This window comes from Macrosteles quadrilineatus, unplaced genomic scaffold (genome assembly GCF_028750875.1).
Source record: "Macrosteles quadrilineatus isolate MER2022 unplaced genomic scaffold, UCM_ALF_1.0 Scaffold_2__2_contigs__length_208266976, whole genome shotgun sequence".
Taxonomy (NCBI): domain Eukaryota; kingdom Metazoa; phylum Arthropoda; class Insecta; order Hemiptera; family Cicadellidae; genus Macrosteles; species Macrosteles quadrilineatus.
Genome location: NW_026542595.1, coordinates 98,547,775 through 98,571,879, shown reverse-complemented (window position 1 = coordinate 98,571,879; position 24,105 = coordinate 98,547,775). Strand labels below are relative to the sequence as shown.

Below are 24,105 nucleotides of genomic sequence, written 5' to 3'. Positions count from 1 at the left end.
CACACCAGTATGCCCAATCCGCTATACTCCTAATTATATACAAATTATGCAAATTACCTCTCCCCAGTTCAGCGATTCTTCGGATGTATCCTCAGACCGTTCTGTTATATCAAGGCCCTGCACCTCAAACAATTGCTAGTGGTCCTGAATCATTGAATGTCACTGTCCCACCCAATACAATTGTGTCTATGTACCCGTCCCTTTCAACTTCCGCCTCAAACACCATCCATGATTCTGGTGTTTTTACCACTCCCCTAACCCTTGACCCGGCCTCTGTGGAACCTGCATCAAGTTCTGCTGTTGAAGACTCTGCTGGCGGGCAATAGTGGTGTGTAATTACCTAACCATTAAGTTTCATAGGATATTAACCAAACCCGTAATTAACAATTAACAATTATTAAATATTTTAAATTTAAATCGAATATGAATTTAATTGGTCGACTGTCAATGAATAGTTTAAAGTCAGTTTAGAATTCATTTATAATGCAATGCTAATTTATTGTTCTGCCTTTGCATTAATTGTTCTCATCAAAATTTTATTTCATGCTATTACTTATTCATAGGAAAATGGCTCTCATATCATATAACATATGTTTTCAGCCACACCGATGGGCAGCGACCCCTCATATTTGCGGCAACTTGAGCGGGACATCGTATTTCAGACAACTGGCACCAGTCCAACAGCCGAACTGACATACACAGGTGAGCGTTGTCATTAGTTTATTTTAATTATTATTTACTGCAAGAAATACTTTTTGGTTAATTGAGCGGAGCGAGCGAAGCGAGCGAAGCTCTTTGGGATCAACTTCAATGCAAACAATATAACACCATCACTCAATAACGGCTGAACACATTTCAGCCAAACTTAACAAGACTACTTAGACTAATAATGAGATGGTTTATAAACAAACAAATTTCAATTAGATAATGCTAATGCAATTTAAAACGAACTTAAAATTTAAAATTTTTAACATTGGGCTTATGGGACTAAAGTAGCTATGACAGTTTTTTTGTTTACAAGAAAAATGTAAACAAGAGAATCATAAGGTATTTCTGAACTTTCTATACTTTTCTTTTAAACGATTTTAAACCATTCCTATGATTTTAATAAACAAGAAAATGCCGTTAAAACATTTTTTTAAGGCACGGAATTCACTGAAAATCGAGAAAATATACTGAACTACTTTCTCAATGCGCGGAGCATAAACAAGGAGCGGAGGGATACGGACCGGTAACTACTTTCTTGGGAACCTATTTGTGTTGCCAGCTGATTAGAAACAGCCAATGTTAGAAATCAGGATTTAATAAGCGATATATCGAACCGCATCGAAATCGGTATCTAATCCGATAATACATCATAGGTTATATTATGTTTAATTACATCGACGGTACAGTAAGTTATTACACTTATTGATAAAACGCAGATTGAACACTGATTTAGGCATGTGGGGAGGTAGGTCGGGGTTTATGAGTATTCGTGACTACATTAACTACTGTAATATTTTCCTGGTCAAAACTACCATAATGCACTTCTCGAAGAGGTAAATTTGAGTTATTATAATTTTAATCTTTAAAACCAGCATTAGTAAATAAATCTATTGACCTTTTTACATTTAGTTACTTATACAAATATCAAATCACGTTTGTTCCGCTCAACTGGCTTTCACCTCTCTGAAAGCAACCCTAGTTAGGGTGGGATTTGTTGTTTATCGGCTCTAACAATGGTTAATGGGTTCATTGAAACTGGGCCGTTGTACAGGTAATTTTATTGAGGGAATTAGGTTTCTATTCTGTCTGGCATTAAGTATTGAATCATTTGGAAAATATATAAACCTTCATGATAATGCTGTTGCTGTAAAGTATTGGTTTTATATGCTGTTGCTGTAAAGTATTGGTTTTATAGTGTTCAATTAGTGTTGTCACGGTGATAAAGTTAGGGTTAATAGTTATGTTATGTGAACCACGCTCTGCTACCACCTGAACCGCACCCTCGAAGAGCGGCCCACCAAAAAAAAAAAAAACAAACAAAGTGAGAACCATGGATGGAGGTTCAAGAACAACACGCCATTTGAGAGAAACGAGCTGTAATTAACAATTTAAAAACAGAATGACAATAATTCACAACAATACATTAATTAATTACTCTCAGAAAACAGCATGATTTCTTTACCCACCTAGCCTACTAACTTACAGTCATTTCTTTAGTCATCAAATAGCCTACAGCAGAAAAAATTTAATAAAAATTTAACCTTCAAATAAATTAACAAATTATAACAATAGATGAATATATTTCTTCTTAATATGCATTTTGAACTTGGTAACAATTATTTAGGGGCCCCAAAAATTGAATTCAATTGAATAGGGTAATTAATAAATTATAAAAATTTAAAATGTCAACAAGTCATTACTTACTAGTAGTCATTAGTACTTCAGACCAATATCGTTGCTCGGTGCAGTTTCTAAAGTTCTCGAAAAGTGTGTTAAGTTACAGTTATCCCATTATCTTGAAAATGAAAATGTGATTTCCAGTTCACAATACGGCTTTAGGGCAAACAAAAGCACGACGCATGCATTATTTGACATCAACAAATTTATTTCTTGCAAAATTAATTTAAAACAACGAGTGCTAGTAACATTTTTAGATCTAGCGAAGGCTTTTGATTCAATTGATAGACAAAAGCTAATCTCAAAATTAGAGTTTGCTGGGTTGGACAAGTTGTCAATTGACTGGTTCAAAAGCTATTTAGAAGACCATCATCAAGTCGTATCCATCAATGGCATTTTAAGTGAGAAAACTAATATCGAATATGGTGTGGTCCAGGGTAGTAATCTTGGACCTTTGTTGTTGACCTGGCTGCTCCAGGCTAGACACAGCGGGGGGTTTAGCCTGCCTGCATCGAACCCTTTTTCTGGGCACCCAATCTGAAAGCCTACATCACCGACAAGGTTCGAGCCTGCGTCAAGTGTCAAAGATGAAAGCAGGCACCAAACACAAAAGTAGGGAAGCTTGCATCAGAAGTAATTACTCAACCTTGGGAGAAAATTTTCATCGATCACATTGGCCCTCTGCCACTTTCTCTCAATAGGAACCAATATATTCTCACGGTAGTAGACTCTTTTTCCAAGCTTGCCCCCATGATTCCTGTTCGAAATACCAAATCAGAAACCACAGCTTCAGTTCTTACCAAACAGGTTTTTTCAATCTTTGGCCCACCAAAATTCTTAGTTTCCGACAACGTGTCCACATTCAAGTCAGTAACGATCAAGAACCTTTGCATGGGATTAGGCATCCAACACATCTACACCAGTCCGTACTACCCCAACCCTTCCCACGCCGAAAGGGTCAACAAGCAAATTAAAATAGCCATCCGAATTTTCCACCATGAACACCAAAAACGCTGGGATCAGGAATTACACTGGTTCCAGTTAGCCTTCAACTCTGCCCGTCACGACTCCACCAAAACTTCCCCAGTCTGATCTAGAGCAGTATTTGCACTTCAATGAAAACAACTGCCTCGTCATCGGTGGTGGCAAACAGCCAGAAGATAGCGGAATAGAATTTGACAACGCTTCTGGGCCCGTGAGGAGGAACATGAAGCAGTGCACATCAGCCTTGACGGAGTGGATTTTACTACTCTTGGCCACCCCTGGATCATGGCCCCCCTCTTCCGTCATGCTTGTTTCCCCCTCCGGTGCTGCTCGCCCAGAACCATGAACTGAATGCGCAAATTTCCCCGGCCCGTTTATTCCTTGGTAGAAACATCTCTCATCCTTTAGAGCTCCACTGGAATCTGGACAGGCTAATCGACGACCAGGCTTCCCCACAGTCTTCAAATGAAGAGTGGGGAAGAGCCGTCGAGAACCTCATCAGAGCTAGACAGCTTAGGCAGCAGAAATACGATCTGGACACAACCACAGCAACCACTATAAGATATTACAGAGTTCAACCACTTGGCACCTTGACACTTGGGGTTTCCACTTATGGGTTTCTAGTCGAACTTACTTGTGTGAACCTGGCAATAGCTCGGCAATAAGCCGAGTGCAAGCAAGTAAGTAATTAGAGAGTGTATCGATTAGTTCACTGTTTTCTAATTGTTTCTCTTAAAAAGTTGATGTAAAGTGTCATCCCGTTTTGTTACAAAATGGAAGACGATTCTGATGTAAGAAAGCCTAAGTTTGAATGAAGTTTCTGAAGGACAGATTATTAGCAACAAAAGTAATTCAAATAGACGCCTAAAACATGTTCAGAGTTTGGGTAAGTTAGGCCTGTTAAATATTGCTCAAAAATAGGCTACATTGCCCTTCGACCTGTTTTGATAGAAGATTTAGGTTTGCCATGGACTCTGACCTAAGGGAGCATCTAAAATTATACCACCGTATCAATGTAGCCTGTCAAAAACTTACACTTGACACAATTCTTGCATTGATCAAGTGACATTGTAGCAGGAACAAATTACATTCTCCAGAAATGCCCAAAGTGAAAAGGCGGCTCAACAATTGTTGTTTCATCTAACAGTTGGTCAGTAACTCGTGTATTGATCAAGTTACATTGTGGCAGGAACAAATTACATTCTCCAGAATTGCCCAAAGGGAAAAGGCAGCTCTACAATTGTTACGACAAACAGTTGGTCGGTAAGTCTTGTAATGATCAAGTAACATTTTGGCAGAAACAAATAACATTCTCCAGATTTGCCAAAAGTGAAAAGGCGACTCTACAATTGTTGTTTCATCTAACAGTTGGTCAGTAAGTCGTGTATTGATCAAGTTACATTGTGGCAGGAACAAATTACATTCCCCAGAATTGCCCAGAGTGAAAAGGCAGCTCTACAATTGTTGTTACAACTAAAAGTTGGTCAGTAATTCTTGTATTGATCAAGTTACATTGTAGCAGGAACAAATTACATTCTCCAGATTTGCCAAAAGTGAAAAGGCGACTCTACAATTGTTGTTTCATCTAACAGTTGGTCAGTAAGTCGTGTATTGATAAAGTTACATTGTGGCAGGAACAAATTACATTCTCTAGATTTACTCAAAGTGAAAAGGCGGCTCTACAATAGTTGTTACAACTAACACTCGGACAGTAACTCGTGTAATGATCAGGTGACATTGTAGCAGGAACAAATTACATTCTCTAGATTTACCCAAAGTGAAAAGGCGGCTCTACAATTGTTGTTATAACTAACAGTTGGTCAGTAATTCTCGTATTGATCAAGTGAGATTGTAGCAGGAACAAATTACATTCCCTTAGATTTGCCAAAAGTGAAAAGGCGGCTCTACAATTGTTGTTATAACTAACAGTTGGTCAGTAATTCTCGTATTGATCAAGTGAGATTGTAGCAGGAACAAATTACATTCTCTAGATTTACCCAAAGTGAAAAGGCGGCTATACAATTGTTGTTACAACTAACAGTTGGACAGTAACTCGTGTAATGATCAGGTGACATTGTAGCAGGAACAAATTACATTCTCCAGATTTGCCAAAAGTGAAAAGGCGGCTCTACAATTGTTGTTATAACTAACAGTTGGTCAGTAATTCTCGTATTGATCAAGTGATATTGTAGCAGGAACAAATTACATTCTCTAGATTTACCCAAAGTGAAAAGGCGGCTATACAATTGTTGTTACAACTAACAGTTGGACAGTAACTCGTGTAATGATCAGGTGACATTGTAGCAGGAACAAATTACATTCTCCAGATTTGCCAAAAGTGAAAAGGCGGCTCTACAATTGTTGTTATAACTAACAGTTGGTCAGTAATTCTCGTATTGATCAAGTGAGATTGTAGCAGGAACAAATTACGTTCTCCAGATTTGCCAAAAGTGAAAAGGCGGCTCTACAATTGTTGTTACAACTAACAGTTGGTCAGTAACTCTTGTATTGCAAGTGAGATTGTAGCAGGAACAAATTACATTCTCCAGATTTGCCAAAAGTGAAAAGGCAGTGAAAATGTATGTATTATTATTATTATTATTGTTGTTGTTATTATTATTATTATATTATTTATCATTATTATTATCATTGTTATAGCCACTTAGCTGAGTTTGTGTGAATGATAACTTACGTGTGCCGTCGATCGGCTCGAATGATGTCAGCCCTGACGAGCCCAGTCAGAGGTTGGGTGGCCTCGAAGGGTCGTTTGAGACTATAATGAAACATCCCTATGTAAGAGATGTAATTTTTAAACACTATTGCAAACCTTTTAAAAATGCATTTTTTTAATTTTCAAAACTGATTTATGAACATCTTCAATAGCCAATGAATATAGGTTTCTTCTATCCTCCAATTCTTGCTGGTTAACCCGAAGAAATACGTACATTTGTAAATATATATATATATATATATATATCAATTATAAGATGTTTTATATGGAAATCCACTAAAGACTAAAATCGGGTTTTGCTATAATATTATAAACATTAGCTCTATTCAGAATTCCAATCTATAGTAGTGGAGTGTCGCTGTAACTCACGCCAAGTATAGTGGGTTAATCATAATCATCCCTTGTCTGTCTTGGGATTCTATGGCATGTGTTATTTTTCAGAACAAATGTGTCTGCAAAGTCTGTTCGGCCACTTTCAAAAGAAGTTCAGAATACAACCGCCACAAAAAGTCGTGTGGAAATCCACCGGAAATAATCTGTAACGACTGTGGAAGAACTTCAAACGGCGGGACGCCATGCTAAGGCATGTCAGGACGAAACATGGGCAATCGGTTAAAAGGGTCGAATGCCCCTTCTGCATTTCTAAAGAGGTGTTAGACCATGGAAGATTTCACCGGAAGCAGTTTGATGAGGAGGAGGAGGGTCAAGACCAAGAGGGAGATTACACATGGTAGATCTGTACTCAACGTGTGACCCCTGGTTGGAGGAATTGGATCAGGCGATAGGTGATTTCGCAGAAATCTCTTTTGAACCTTCATCAGATTTTGTCCATCTTAACACAAAAAATTATATATTTAAAAACGTTCTCAAATTTTACTCAAACTTAACCAACACTAAGTTTGATGACTTAGTCAAAACATGGCAACAAGGACATTTTACACACCCTGTTCAAACTGACAGTTTCAATTGTGGTTTACTCATTTTGTATTTCATAGACAATTAAAAACAAATGGTTTGATGGATTTGAAGTTTGATGCAGATCGACATAGAATATAGTTATTCAAAAAGCTCCTTAGCTGTTTGGGCTATATGGTAAATACATGTGTAGCCTGGGGCCGTTGGGTGGGGTGATTATGGGGGTTAATGGTATGGTATGGAGGAGGGAATTCGGGTAATCAGGAGGGATAAACAGGGTAATGCTAATAGGTTAGGAATAGGTATGTCTGGACCAAACTTAATTTAAGCGTGATGAATCTGCTACCAATAAAATTAGGAAGATTGCTGGGGACCAGAGAGGAGAGACCTTTTACCCAGATCAGAACACCTGACAAGCCAGCTTTGATTTACTCTAATTGAACTAACTATTTAACTGTGAACCTATCCTTCCAACTATGAACTGAACATGGATAATTTCTTACTAATATTGATGACTTAATGAATGATATGTAAATTGAATACTGAATGTTAAATATGTATGAATTGATTGATAACCATTAAGTTACATTCTGGGAACATGAGGTTTAGTTTTCTGGTTTGGAATGGTTGGTTGCAGAGGGCAAAAACCGGCTAAGTTGTAAATTCCTACATCTCTATGGTCGGGCGAGCCAGAAGGGCTTCCCGCTTGATACCTGACTTAGCCAAGCATAATTTGAACTTATATTCCTTCATATTAACTACAGATAACTTATCCATTTATGACGGGAGATACGGTCGGAGTTTTTCGGGTTGTTTTCAGTGTGGAGGTTGGTTCAGCAAGAAGGAGGAGAGGAGTCGATGTAGGTGGTTAGGTGAGGAGAGACGTTGATGCAATCGTGGCAGGCAACGAGTTTAACATGCAGCCCGGCTTCGCAAAATGCACACACTATAAAAAATATAGCGTGCCGCTATGCGTCACACATGTTACATTTGCAAAGGACAATTTCTTGACTTGCCAAGAAACCAAAATGACTTTTGTGTTGAATTTACTGCTATTAAAACGTGGTTTCACACTAGTAAGAAAGGTGGTGGAAGTTGCTTAACACCTGATGTGCCATGTTCTACTAAAGTGTTAGGACTCAATTTACATTTAAATGAAACTGTGATTATCATTGTTACATTTTATTAAAAGCCTAAAAACATATAAGAACACTGTTAAATTATTACACATATTAACTGAAAAAAAAAATCTCAATGTTTTACATCTAATATTGGCCTAAAGTCAAAATGACACATCGGTTCAACTACGGCGGGGTAAGAAGAAGCTATAATCTAAGAAGAAGCCGAACACAATCGGAGGCTGCAATAAAAAAAATAGTTGTCAATGTAGCATATAATGAAAAGCATAAAAAAATGATAAACCATTGTTGAAACTTTGTGAGCTTGTTAAAATGACCCAGTGGTAAAATTATGGAGAAGTAAGGAGCAGCTATAAGGGGAGGACGAGGGTGCAATATAAACAATACTATTATTGTAACTATAACATATAATCGTAAGCATAACATAAACCATTACAAGCATCGTATAGGCATGCAATTTTATCATCGCATGTAGACTTCTATTTAACATAGTCAATAAAAATAATCAAAATGAACCGCGACAGTTTTAAAATATAATTATTTTATACAAAATTAGTAGCATAAGAAGGAGCACGCGCAACTTCTACCTCATATAGAAACCATCATAATACAATTTTATTATCACATGTATAGACTTGTAAACAAACCACAAACCACAGACCCTTACGCACCATTGGCATTCTGAATGTAAACAAACATCACAGCTTTCGTCATTTGGTATTCATGGGCGTTTCAACTTTTTCCCCACTTATTATTGGTCACATATTTCTACATTGACGTATTTGATCCCCCTCCTGGAATAATTTCAGTTGTACGTTAGTTGTCAACGTAAGGAGTTGTAGTTGTTATTTTGTTGCAATGTGTTTTTAGTTGTTGAGTTTCGTTTTGTTAGCGTTTTATTTATTTATTTTATCAATTAAAGTGTTTTGTTTGTGATTATGAATAACATTTTTAGTGAACGGGGAAAAACCTTGATAGTGTTGGACGGATATACTTATAGACATATAGTTACGTTAAAGATCACTTATTGTTTTATAACAACTTATTTTATTTTATTTATACTTGCCAAGCTCTTTGTTTTTTTTTTATATTTATTTAAAGTTTCATTTACGTGCAAAGTTAAGAAAATTTTTATAATGTTCTTAAGTCAGGAAACATTGTTGAAATTAGTCAGGGACACTCACATTTATTTTGGGGGGTGGTTTGTTATGTTGAAATAAAATAGTTGCTGCAGAGATTAACCAAAGTTCTGAATAGATGGTAACATGTAATATGTAATTGTTATTACCTTTTTTATTATTTCATTAAAAGCTGGAAGTACATGGAATTTTATTTCTTACTAGGTATTGTTTTAGCAGACGTGCAAAGTTAAGAAAATTTTTATAATGTTCTTAAGTCAGGAAACATTGTTGAAATTAGTCAGGGACACTCACATTTATTTTGGGGGGTGGTTTGTTATGTTGAAATAAAATAGTTGCTGCAGAGATTAACCAAAGTTCTGAATAGATGGTAACATGTAATATGTAATTGTTATTACCTTTTTTATTATTTCATTAAAAGCTGGAAGTACATGGAATTTTATTTCTTACTAGGTATTGTTTTAGCAGAAATTAGACATAAGACCTGTGGCTATGGAGATGGCAGAGGGCATATTAACTAATGAAAGTTTTTGACTAGAAAAATAATTATCTATATATATAAAATCAGATAAAATGTATGTATGTTTGTTTGTTTGTCCTTAATGGACTTCGAAACCTAGGTATTGTTTTAGCAGAAATTAGTCATAAGACCTGTGGCTATGGAGATGGCGGAGGGCATATTAACTAATGAAAGTTTTTGACTAGAAAAACAATTATCTATATATATAAAATCAGATAAAATGTATGTATGTTTGTTTGTTTGTCCTTAATGGACTTCGAAACCACTCGACAGATTGTAATGAAACTTTCAGGCATTATTAACAACCGGCTTAAACGTTCATAATCTGTAATACTAGTTGATAATTTTTGCCTTGGTAGCCGAGTGGCTATAGAGCTCACCTTCAAATCTGGAAATTTATGGTTTGACCCATAGCTGGGGTAACAGCCCTTACAAAAAGAGTGAAAGATTCCAACGGTGTGAGGGAAAAAGTATGAGAATGCATTACAGTGACACCATATCACCTGGATGTCTATAGGGTAGTAGAAGTCCCAGCTGTCGCTAGGCAGGGGAGGTCTGCGCAGAGGAGGCGGGGGAGGATGCCCCACTTCCACAGCTGACCCTCGCCTCTCTAGATACGACGTGTCAGCACTAGAACATGTGATGGAGCTAAGCCGCCGAGACGCTCTTCTAGACGGCACCTGCAGGAAGTTGACTGGGTAGTCATCGTCTTCCTCCTCCTCTTCTTCCTCCTGAGAAATAGTGTTAGTCTTGTAATCGGCGTTCACATTTTAGAGTTGATTATTTTAAAAGCTGCTTTGTTTTACTAGTAGCCCTTTTGTAAAAAAACATCGCTCTCATATATGTTGTTTGATTCTGTGTCTATAATAGTCAAAATAGTTAGTGGTGAGCTAGGTTTAAATTTACAATTTATAATTATTTATGTTTCAAGTTTCAAACGCTTAGGGTCTAAACGTTTCTCACGCATTACACACTCTAGTGTCTTTTATCAGAGAGTAAGAATGTACGTTTGATTGACTATGTAGTACATACAGCCCATAAAAATATTTTTGCTGAGAAACGTTAGTGTTTAAATTACATGGACATTTTGTCTGAGACTTACTTTGGAAAAATCACTGCTGATTTTACATGTGAAGGAACAAGTGCTAACCTTTTGAATTCCAACTAATCTTAAGGGGCATGTATCTGATGTACCCAGCAAAAATCTTACTTCAGTAGTGATGATTTATTTAAATGAAACTGCATTTTTAGTAAAATTAAAATTTGATTGACAGTTTTAAAATCAAAGGGGCAATCTTTTTCTCCTGGTTATAAGAAACTAATATCAACATTCACAACAATAACTCAAGATAGAGAAATGCCATTTAATATTACATCTCTCAATATTCTAGTATTTAGGTGATTCAAAAGTTAGGTGTGATGACAGCCTAGTGGTTGTTAGCGTCTCAAACTTAGGAGCGAGAGGGATGAGTTTGATCCCAGCATATCCAACTAAAGAGGGCTTGGAGCGGTTTCCCTCAAAACAGCTTGTGGTTCTTTTTATAAAAGCCATTAATGTATACACTGTTAACAAAAGACGTACCTCGGGGTAAGGCCGCTTGAGCGGGGGTGAGGTGAGCGTGAGCCGAGGAGATGGCACAAACGCTGGCATTTTATGTTCCACAACCGGCACACTGACCCTGGCTCGCTGTCCGTAGTTGCACAGTCTCATGGGAGTGTTGAGCATGTTGTGACCTCCCAGAGACGAAAACCGAGGGAACGGTCGTCCGATGGGAGCACTCATGTTGCCTAGCGACCGCCGCGGGCCGTACAAGTTGAGTGCGTTGAGAGCCAGCTGCTCCTCCTCTTCTATGGCAGCAGCCGCGACTGCTGCCTCTAGATGCTCGTCACTGAGCGACCGAGATTTGCACTTGCTCTTGTAGACAACCAGCAAAACCATCAAACCGAAGAATCCGCCCAGAGTGGCTGCGATGCGGACCTGCGCAAATATACCAAACACCATGCAATTCCATTCATTTGGGTACTGAAGTGGACATCTTATATTTTTATGTAATTATTTTTTTTTTAGATTTTCCCAGTAATGTGAGTTTTATAGTAAGGTTTATAAGTGTATCTCTAAAAATGTCTCTTTTACTGTAGCATTTGGAGTAGCCTATGTTTAACCTACGAAGATGATAACAACTTCATCATTGCAATGAGATAACTGCTCCAAAACAGCTTCACACAACTGCTGAATGATACTCTGCTTATCATTGGTCAAAGATATTATTAAAAATGTATGCTTCAAAGGAAGACGATGTACAAATCTCTTTTAACTAGCATTTGTTTCAATGTTCTTGATAATTTGGCACAAAAAATGTGTTTATAAAGTCAAAATGGGTCGTCTCTTCTCAAAATTTGATCCGTTGAAGACAAACTACAACTGAACTTGAACGTTGAACATTTATTTGAAATATGTACTCACCCCTGTCATAACGTCATAGGTCTTGTAGAATTCAATCCTGATCTGCTCACGGGGAGAAACAGTAGAGAGCGAAGTTGGTGGTGTCGAGGTGGCCGGCGGAGCAACACTGGGGCTGGCCACGGACACCTCCGCCATCGGCCGCCCTCTGTAACATACAACACACATAATCAGAACATGTTAGAGAGTCTATGTAGAACACTAGTGCTAACCATAGTCATTTCCACCATCGGACACACATCATCAGAACATGTTAGATGTGTGCTTAGGTAAAGCAACACTAGGGCTGGCCATGGTAACTTCAGCCATCGGCCGCCCTCTGTAACATACAACACACATCATCAGAACATGTTAGAGCGTCTAGGTAGAACACTAGTGCTAACCATAGTCACTTCCACCATCGGACACACATCATCAGAACATGTTACTTGGGTCCAGGTAGAGCAACACTGGGGCTAGCCACGGGCACCTCCGTCATTGGCTGCCCTTTGCAACATACAACACACATCATCAGAACATGTTAGATACGTCCATGTAAAGCAATACTGGGGCTGGCCTTGGACAACCTGCACCATCGGCCGCCCTTTGTAACATAAAGCACACACCATCAAAACATGTTAGATGCGTCTAGGTAGAGCAATACTGGGAGTGGCCGTGGACAACCTGCACCATCGGCCGCCCTTTGTAACATAAAGCACACACCATCAAAACATGTTAGATGCGTCTAGTTAGAGCAATACTGGGGCTGGCCGTGGACAACCTCCACCATCGGCCACCCTTTATAACATAAACCACACATCATCAAAACATGTTAGATGCGTCTAGGTAGAGCAATACTGGGAGTGGCCGTGGACAACCTGCACCATCGGCCGCCCTTTGTAACATAAAGCACACACCATCAAAACATGTTAGATGCGTCTAGTTAGAGCAATACTGGGGCTGGCCGTGGACAACCTCCACCATCGGCCACCCTTTATAACATAAACCACACATCATCAAAACATGTTAGATGCGTCTAGGTAGAGCAATACTGGGGCTGGCCGTGGACAACCTCCACCATCGGCCACCCTTTATAACATAAACCACACATCATCAAAACATGTTAGATGCGTCTAGGTAGATCAATGCTGGGGCTGGCCACAGACTCTGCCGCCATTGGCCGCCCTTTGACCGTCCCAACATATAAAATCAGATAATCTAAATGGGTTATATTTCAAATAAGAAAATGTACTTATGCTATAAATTTGTACGTTTTCCGTTGTCTCCGAAGACTACTATTTTTGGTGAATCTTTTTGAAAAGCCCTATTTGATGAAGTTAGCCACCAACGGCTCATAAATGAGCCGCACTGCTTGTATGAACCAGCTGTATGTATATCGGCCTAAACAATCCATAAGACCGATGACTACTGATGTATTTTTACCCCCCAGATCGAAATAGATCTCCCATTAAGTCACCTCTAGAAACAACGCATAGGAACAATTCTCTCTGCATACCATGCGGATTGTGTAATCTCTACTCTTTCGTGTACACTCATTGTTAAATTAAGTTAAGAATAATGTCTGATGGAATATTATAGGACATTTACTTTCAAGTGATACACGCCTTATACACAGGCTTATACACGATCTACAATTATGAAATGGCCAGACTCAATTAGGAGACGTCGGCTCATTTGTAACGATTATCACATGCAATTAGTCAACAAGTAAAGTATACAAATTATTACGATTTTTTTGCTAATATAATACATTGTGAAAAAATATTCATCCTTTTTTTATAGTAGATTTCTAACATATTAGAATGATTTTTCTGAATGCCCAAACAACGGTAAGGAAGCTATGTTGGGAGTTGTAGTTGAGGAGGTTGTTACCTGATTCTTGCCACTCAAGAGGCACTCTGATAAGATTAACCGCGAGTCCACAGCTAACAATACCCCTAGACTCTATGTCGTTACACACTACATAGCCTCTTGACATATAATGGTCAGCTGGTTCTTATTTTCTCTTTCTCTACTAAGTGAAATAGTATTGCATCACTAGGGCGTAAAGTGACTATTTTCGTCACAAGCTTAAGTGACCCAGGCGAGGCCGAGGCCAGAAAATGAGCGGGAGTTGACAAACACTTTTTTCCGAGTGATGAACCACATTTTTCGTTGTATTGCACCGTAAGGCAAGTAGGTTACAAAATGAAAATACTTTTCATGTAAAGGTAAGCTTTCAAAATGATTTCTATCTTGTTTTCAACTTTTCTACTGTGAACAAGCAGCTGTTTAGTTAGGTAGTGAATAATTATGCTTATTAATACATAGAGGATACGCGTCCGGTAACCGGACGTGGATAAGGCGTACGGCAATGACGTCATGGGGTTGCGGGAGCCTGGAACGCCTTTACCACAACAATACAATGACCAGCCATCGGTGTTCGTGGTGTAGTGGATAAGGTGCTCGGCTGATATGCAAAAGGTCCAGGGTTCAAATCCCATTGATGACTTTAACTTTTTGTCGAAGAGTTTTGCATTGAATACCATTTATTCTTAACTGTACATCTTTTATTAGAATTTTTGGCATTAATAATTTTTTTTATAGAGAAAGAATTTCACCTTAATTCGATTTTTTCACTATCAGCAAGTTTGGTTGGTTAGGTTAGGTTATGACAGTAATTGCCGGACGTCTAATCCACGTCCGGTTACCGGACGCGTATCCTCTGCCTTATTAATAATTGTGTTTGAGTACATTGATATCGATATGTCATACTATATTTAAAATATCGCTGGGTTTCTTGAGTCGATCAGGCTTTCATTGCAATAAATTGTTTCGCCGTGTCCATCTGAATCGTAAGATAGATTCATTATGTAAATATTTATCTTAACATGAAAAGTACGGTATTTACGTTTTGTAACTTCATTGGTTTTAATTATGGTGCAATATAACAAACCATATAGTTCACCAAACATCAAAAAGTGTATTAAACTTAACATTTTCTCATCTTAAACTTGAGCTCGTGTCAAAAAGAGTCATTTTACGCCCTAGTGAAGAAATAAAATATTTGGAGGGAGAGGAGATTATTAGAATAAATGGTTTAAAGAACTTACTAGTCGTTAATTTTAGTTTAGAATTATTAATAAAACTTGATAAACTATTCATTAACCAGGAGAAATGGTAATACAAATTAGATTTCTCTCTATCTTCATGTAAAATTATTAGACAATTAACAGTAATTAAATACATTTTAAAATTTGGAAAACAACATAAAAACGTTTTTACCAGTAACCTGTTAGGCCTGCAGCAAACTATGATTCACTTAATCATATCTTCATCAAGCTCTGGTTGTAATACTCCATCAAGATTTTAATATTCAAACAACCAATTGAGTAAAACCAAAGTTGTCAGTTCTGAAGTGGTCGATAAGTTCAAGATGGTAGTAGGGTTGCTATAGGGGGGGGGGGGGGAAGGGGTCCCATCGAGCTGTAACTGAGAGCTGTTAATGATCTCACACTTTTGTAAAAGAGTAAACTTGACATACATCCAGATAATGTTACACCTTAAGTACATTGGAGAAAAGCGAGGTTAGATTTTTACATTTTACACTTTATTTTAACGTTTCTTCTGATATTTTATTTATTTAAAGGTGCCAAACTATACGTAGCATTTTTTGTTTCAGTATCCATCAAACTTTAACTATTTCATTAGGGCTTTTTGTCCAAAAAACGTACACAAATACAATGGTCAAGCAGAGGTACCGAATCGATAAATAAGTAATTGGTTCCAGCAAAGAAAGAATCTGATTTTAGTGAAGGCTATAAAACATTCACACATCTTTGTATTTCAATGTCTCAAGCGTCGCACGAAAATGAAAGAATCGAGTATACAATATTATTTTAATTACATCAGATCTAAACCTACGAGTCTATCTATCTATCTATCCAACGAAGTAGATATAATATGATGGTTTTACCTCACTTTCGGCGTTTTTGGACTCAGGACTTTTGAAATTTGTTGGCGAAAAAACACCCCAAATAGGTAAAATATGATGGTTTTACCCCATTTTTGGCGTTTTAGAGGCTATATGGGGGCATTTTTTGGTGAAAAAATGTTATTAATACTGAAAAAACAAGCCTGGAAAATGGCTCATTTTTTTGGCCACTTTTTTAAAGACCCGGCTCTCGGCACGCGAACTCGGGCGTGCTCCTAACCCATAGGCACACTTCCGATCCCCAGCGATGACAAACTAAAAGTCTTATGAAAAAATGTTTGAAACAAAAATTGAGTAACATCTAATCATCTATACTTTTCCCACTAACAGTTTTTCTCTGACCGAAAAATAAAAAAAATACTCGCTTACTTACTTTTTCATGTTTAGTTAGAGTAACCTTTTTATATTTTCCTTAATTAATAATTACACACTAGCACAAATTAAATTATATTTATATTGTATTAAACAGTAGTTCATGTAGAATTTTAATATATAAATTTCATGCTATAAATATTTTTATTAGAAGCTAGACCAATGTGTAAGTGATAGGAGGCGCATTACTTTGAACATCATCACGCCCCCGACACTGCCGTGCTGGCAACACCTGGAGTTTGAAACCATTGCTATTGCTAAAATTATATTATAACACATTTACATACAAAAGAAACTGGTAAATGGTTTTAAATTTTTAAACTTTTTTATGCTGTATTATTATGTAGAAGGCCATGTAGTATGTAGGCTGGAATTTTAGTCGTGTTGTTGTATATCAAGCCTTTTTGTGATATAAATATTGTTAAACAATAAAGTAGACCTTTATTTACTAATGCTGATATTATATTACAATGCATTGGCATACAAATGAAAACGGTTTGATTTATTTGTACTCATATAAAATAATATAATTCTTTTGAGTTATAGGGACGTCTGGTGATTAAATCACAAATTTAGAACATTTATAATGGACTTTTAAAATAATAGAATTAAGTATAGACTTATAACATTTTCATGATAACTGTTTGATTTATTTGTACTCATTAAAAATAATGTTAAAATAGTATTTGATTTTTATGTTGTATTATTGTTTTTTATCAAAAGTTGAAACCAATGTAGTGTGCCTAAATGTTTATTTACTGTTTTTCTGTATCTCAAGCCAATAGATAGAATAGGACAAAGAGGTGTTTTTGGTGTTTTACCTATGAGAATAACATGGGGAGATTTTAAGCCACTTTTTAAAAATAGTGCTTACTCTCTATACATTTCTATGCAAATGTCCATCTCTAAAAATATTTCCAATCCCCATTAATCTTTGTATCATGTGAGATTTGCACCAGTTGGTTTGAAATATTTATAAATATAACGTGTTGCTGGAATTGCCTTAAATGGCAATAAACATGTAGTCTTGGGACCTCTGGTAAAATATTGGATTTTTTCTAGTTTGGACTAAATATTTGTGAAAAATTGAAAAAATATGTTTTTTACTCAACTATTTTAGGGTCTTGAAACATGTATTACCGAGGAATCAGGCAAATATTTCGTGCTGAAATTATATTTTACCTTACGTGAGAACTTGGAATCATTATTTAAACTCAGTCCTACTCCACAGTATAATTGCAGGCTTGCTTCTCGTCCCAAGTGGTGAATTGTGTACAGTTTATGTGTGGTGCAAAGACTGGTTTCTCTTTTTAGTTGTGACCAGCTCATTCCTAAGATGCTAGATGGTATCCACTTTGCCTCTGAATATAAGCAAATTGTAATTTTCAGTTTAGGACTTAAAGTTAATGTCGGATGCGATGCCTCTTTGATCAGAAGTTTGGGTGGTTATTAGCTCAACCCCTATCACCAATATCAGCATAGATCCATTGAACTATTATGTGTTATTGTACTTTGTGCTGATTAATATGTGTTTGGCACAATACACAATCCCACATCTTGCTAATTGTAGTTGGTAGTTTAGGTGGGCAAAGTAGAAGTAGGGAGCATTGACTTTCTACAATCATGATGAGATATCCAGCCAGAGCCTCATACTGTAATAAAAAAATAGATGAAAATGCAAATTCTAAAGGCCCTGACCGTGTTTCATACTTCCAGGCTGGAACAACCTTTACTCGGAATATTGTATATAAATTGTTTGTATACATAAGACTCTTGTAGTGAATGTACTCTTCGATGAAAAGACAAAATAAAGATGAAAAACTACTTTATGCAAAGAAGAGAAAGTGATTGTGAAGGGTAGCTATAAACAATCGTATTTTAGTGAGCAATGAAAGTTGCTATAATTATTGGGATTGTTTTGGATGAGTTTATAGATATGCATTGTGTTTACAGGAATTAATCATAGTGGGGATGCCATTTACATTGAGACATATTGATTTTGTTAAAGTGATAAAATGAAGACCATGATAGTGGTGGATAAAGATTTTAATTGTTGAGCAATCGATATGAGAAGGAGTTTCTTGTTAAACAATAACCTGGAAAACCAATACAACATAATGCATTGTCATCCCTCATTGGTATTGTACCTTACAAGCTCTTTTGTTCTTTACTCATTTTCAAAAACATATAAATTACAAAATAAGTCATTTGTTGTTTATTTTACTGTTATGTATTGTAAGTTTATATATTGAAATAAATGGTTAAATAAATGTAAGTTGAAAAATGAGCCTTATTTTGTCACTAGTTTATTTACATTGATTTGAATCACATTTTTGAACTAACAGATGATTAAATTATTAATTGCATAACATTTGAAACATAGAGATACAACATTTATATTATTAACTGGAAACTATTGATCTATATTATTGTATGAACATAATTTCTGTATTTCATATATGTAAAAGCAATGAGACCATGCTAAATTACAGAATTCAATAACAAAGGAAGTTGATATTGTGCTATATACCTGAGGGTGTAAATATAGAGGTGGGTATTTTCATAGAGACCTAATGATGAATCAGAATGTGAAAGTTCTATGGTAGAAATATCAAGAAAGCAAGAGTGATCATCAGAGGTAACATGGTCATTAGGGAATTCATAGAGAGGGGTCAGTCAGGTTGAACTAGTATATTGCAATGATTCATCCAATATAGAAACAATAGTTACAAATAACCAGAACCAATCACTGAATATTGTAGTTAGTCTTCCTATCCTACTGTTAAAATATGAAACTCATTTTTACATGAGTTAGTGAGTTCATGCCCGGCAACATGAGTGTAATAATGGTACCAAATGTATTTATCTTATTTTATGGTAGATTTCATTGTGTATGCTTACTCTATGGTAAAACTCTTTGAGATCATTTAATATTTAACACACTTAGAGATTAGTGAATAAATCATCAAAGTGTGATATAAATATGCTGGGTGAAACGTATTAAAACTTGCTATTATGTGTTATTGTACTTTGTGTTGATTAATATGTGTTTGGTAAATTAGCATGGCACAACACACAATCCCACATATTGCTAATCGTAGTTGGTAGTTTAGGTGGTCAAAGTAAAAGTAGGGAGCATTGACTTTCTACAATCATTATCAATTAATTTTATCAATTAAAGGATTGTCAAATGTCTCGGTTTTGCTAACTATGACCTGGTGTCCCGAAAAGGGCTCTTAAGACCATAAGATGACTATACATAAAGTTTGGACTATTGAATGTGATGTGAATTTATGCATACTTTATCATACAAATGTTACACTATAGTATTTTTACAAGTTCTGACTGTGACTGTGATGTGAATTTGTGTGTATTTCATCACATAAATTTCACACTATTTTCACACATTTCACACCACTATTATGATGTGTTGTGCCTGCATGGGTGTGTTGAGCCATGGATATCATAAACCACAAAGCTATAAGGACGTATGCTAGAACTGATCTAACCTCTGCCAAACCCTGAATACGAGCCTGGAGGCACAGACTTCGGACCAAGGATCAATTGTAAATAGACAAACCTGCATGATAGGATATAGAACACTAAAAAATGCAAATGTTAGAAACTTTAGTCTTTTACTTATTTAGTCTTACCATCCTCTGTTTTGGAGGAAACTGCCTTACAACCAACATGATGAAGATTGTATTAATACTCATGATCTTGGTAATTATAAAATTGATCAAACATAAATCTGTATTTGCCATTATTCATAGACCTTTCCTTGTCTATTATGAAAAAGCCATCAAACACTGGTGGTAAAGACTTCTATATTGATTAAAAGTCATTATTAATATGATTGTTGAATATAAGGTTTTAAATTTATATTGCCTTGTTTGGATAATATTAGAAAATGTACGTTATCACATAAATGTTTGTGTACTTTCTAAGTAAAAGCAGTTAATATTTTTATGTTGACCCATTGAGAGAAATTGTATACTATTTGTACTATAAAAGGTCTATTCATGCATATCAGTCCAGTAAAAGTTCTGTTATAATCCAGTCATAGGTCAGTCTCAATTGCATCCATAGTTTCTCAGTCAACCTGTCAGTCATTTGGTTACAGTCTGTTTTTTAACTCTTCATTAACCAATGTTATATAACATTTTTTATTTGAAACACAATATTCTATAAAATTTTCATTGGCCAGTTTTTGTTGATTGTTATAAACTGTACTTGATATACAAACACATACGTTGTCATCAGTCAGGCGTCCAAACAATTAAAAAATATCGTTGAGAAGAAATCGGTTGTTGTATTTAACAACATAAAGGTCGATTCACAAACTGTATGTAATAGTTTAATCATGTCACAGTGTATACAGCAACTGACTGTGACTGTGATGTGAATTTGATTAGTTGTGTGTAATGTGTGAAAATAGTGTGAAACTTTTTTAAATTGCTTCCAGTTTATATGTTGTCATTAAGCAAGCGTTTAAAAATCCAACAATATCGTTGAGAAGAAACCAGCTGTTTTATTTGACGACATAAAAATCAATTCACACATAACACGTCACAGTTCAATCACATCAGTTACGACACAGTGTATACACCAACTGACTGTGACTGTGATGTGAATTTGTGTGTACTTCGTCACACAAATTTTACACAAATTTCACACATATTTCACACATTTCACACAAATATTATAATATTTGTGTGAAATGTGTGAAATATGTGTGAAATTTGTGTAAAATTTGTGTGACGAAGTACACACAAATTCACATCACAGTCACAGTCAGTTGGTGTATACACTGTGTCGTAACTGATGTGATTGAACTGTGACGTGTTATGTGTGAATTGATTTTTATGTCGTCAAATAAAACAGCTGGTTTCTTCTCAACGATATTGTTGGATTTTTAAACGCTTGCTTAATGACAACATATAAACTGGAAGCAATTTAAAAAAGTTTCACACTATTTTCACACATTACACACAACTAATCAAATTCACATCACAGTCACAGTCAGTTGCTGTATACACTGTGACGTGATTAAACTATTACATACAGTTTGTGAATCGACCTTTATGTTGTTAAATACAACAACCGATTTCTTCTCAACGATATTTTTTAATTGTTTGGACGCCTGACTGATGACAACGTATGTGTTTGTATATCAAGTACAGTTTATAACAATCAACAAAAACTGGCCAATGAAAATTTTATAGAATATTGTGTTTCAAATAAAAAATGTTATATAACATTGGTTAATGAAGAGTTAAAAAACAGACTGTAACCAAATGACTGACAGGTTGACTGAGAAACTATGGATGCAATTGAGACTGACCTATGACTGGATTATAACAGAACTTTTACTGGACTGATATGCATGAATAGACCTTTTATAGTACAAATAGTATACAATTTCTCTCAATGGGTCAACATAAAAATATTAACTGCTTTTACTTAGAAAGTACACAAACATTTATGTGATAACGTACATTTTCTAATATTATCCAAACAAGGCAATATAAATTTAAAACCTTATATTCAACAATCATATTAATAATGACTTTTAATCAATATAGAAGTCTTTACCACCAGTGTTTGATGGCTTTTTCATAATAGACAAGGAAAGGTCTATGAATAATGGCAAATACAGATTTATGTTTGATCAATTTTATAATTACCAAGATCATGAGTATTAATACAATCTTCATCATGTTGGTTGTAAGGCAGTTTCCTCCAAAACAGAGGATGGTAAGACTAAATAAGTAAAAGACTAAAGTTTCTAACATTTGCATTTTTTAGTGTTCTATATCCTATCATGCAGGTTTGTCTATTTACAATTGATCCTTGGTCCGAAGTCTGTGCCTCCAGGCTCGTATTCAGGGTTTGGCAGAGGTTAGATCAGTTCTAGCATACGTCCTTATAGCTTTGTGGTTTATGATATCCATGGCTCAACACACCCATGCAGGCACAACACATCATAATAGTGGTGTGAAATGTGTGAAAATAGTGTGAAATTTATGTGATGAAATACACACAAATTCACATCACAGTCACAGTCAGAACTTGTAAAAATACTATAGTGTAACATTTGTATGATAAAGTATGCATAAATTCACATCACATTCAATAGTCCAAACTTTATGTATAGTCATCTTATGGTCTTAAGAGCCCTTTTCGGGACACCAGGTCATAGTTAGCAAAACCGAGACATTTGACAATCCTTTAATTGATAAAATTAATTGATAATGATTGTAGAAAGTCAATGCTCCCTACTTTTACTTTGACCACCTAAACTACCAACTACGATTAGCAATATGTGGGATTGTGTGTTGTGCCATGCTAATTTACCAAACACATATTAATCAACACAAAGTACAATAACACATAATAGCAAGTTTTAATACGTTTCACCCAGCATATTTATATCACACTTTGATGATTTATTCACTAATCTCTAAGTGTGTTAAATATTAAATGATCTCAAAGAGTTTTACCATAGAGTAAGCATACACAATGAAATCTACCATAAAATAAGATAAATACATTTGGTACCATTATTACACTCATGTTGCCGGGCATGAACTCACTAACTCATGTAAAAATGAGTTTCATATTTTAACAGTAGGATAGGAAGACTAACTACAATATTCAGTGATTGGTTCTGGTTATTTGTAACTATTGTTTCTATATTGGATGAATCATTGCAATATACTAGTTCAACCTGACTGACCCCTCTCTATGAATTCCCTAATGACCATGTTACCTCTGATGATCACTCTTGCTTTCTTGATATTTCTACCATAGAACTTTCACATTCTGATTCATCATTAGGTCTCTATGAAAATACCCACCTCTATATTTACACCCTCAGGTATATAGCACAATATCAACTTCCTTTGTTATTGAATTCTGTAATTTAGCATGGTCTCATTGCTTTTACATATATGAAATACAGAAATTATGTTCATACAATAATATAGATCAATAGTTTCCAGTTAATAATATAAATGTTGTATCTCTATGTTTCAAATGTTATGCAATTAATAATTTAATCATCTGTTAGTTCAAAAATGTGATTCAAATCAATGTAAATAAACTAGTGACAAAATAAGGCTCATTTTTCAACTTACATTTATTTAACCATTTATTTCAATATATAAACTTACAATACATAACAGTAAAATAAACAACAAATGACTTATTTTGTAATTTATATGTTTTTGAAAATGAGTAAAGAACAAAAGAGCTTGTAAGGTACAATACCAATGAGGGATGACAATGCATTATGTTGTATTGGTTTTCCAGGTTATTGTTTAACAAGAAACTCCTTCTCATATCGATTGCTCAACAATTAAAATCTTTATCCACCACTATCATGGTCTTCATTTTATCACTTTAACAAAATCAATATGTCTCAATGTAAATGGCATCCCCACTATGATTAATTCCTGTAAACACAATGCATATCTATAAACTC

The 24,105-nt window shown here is 35.7% G+C and overlaps 2 protein-coding genes across 2 annotated transcripts in view; both read right to left on the bottom strand.

Moving 5' to 3' along the window:
- Positions 1-24,105, bottom strand: part of LOC128985623 (protein Abitram) — a 301,921-nt gene that overhangs the window by 175,448 nt on the left and 102,368 nt on the right. The gene's annotated exons all lie outside the window — the stretch shown is intronic.
- Positions 3,831-12,531, bottom strand: LOC128984668 (uncharacterized). The gene is made up of 4 exons (XM_054404002.1): positions 12,278-12,531; positions 11,396-11,791; positions 10,194-10,544; positions 3,831-3,902 (listed from the first exon to the last, which is right to left on the bottom strand). The coding sequence occupies exons 1-4, from the start codon at positions 12,440-12,442 to the stop codon at positions 3,831-3,833; spliced, it is 984 nt and encodes a 327-aa protein (XP_054259977.1). The 5' UTR covers positions 12,443-12,531.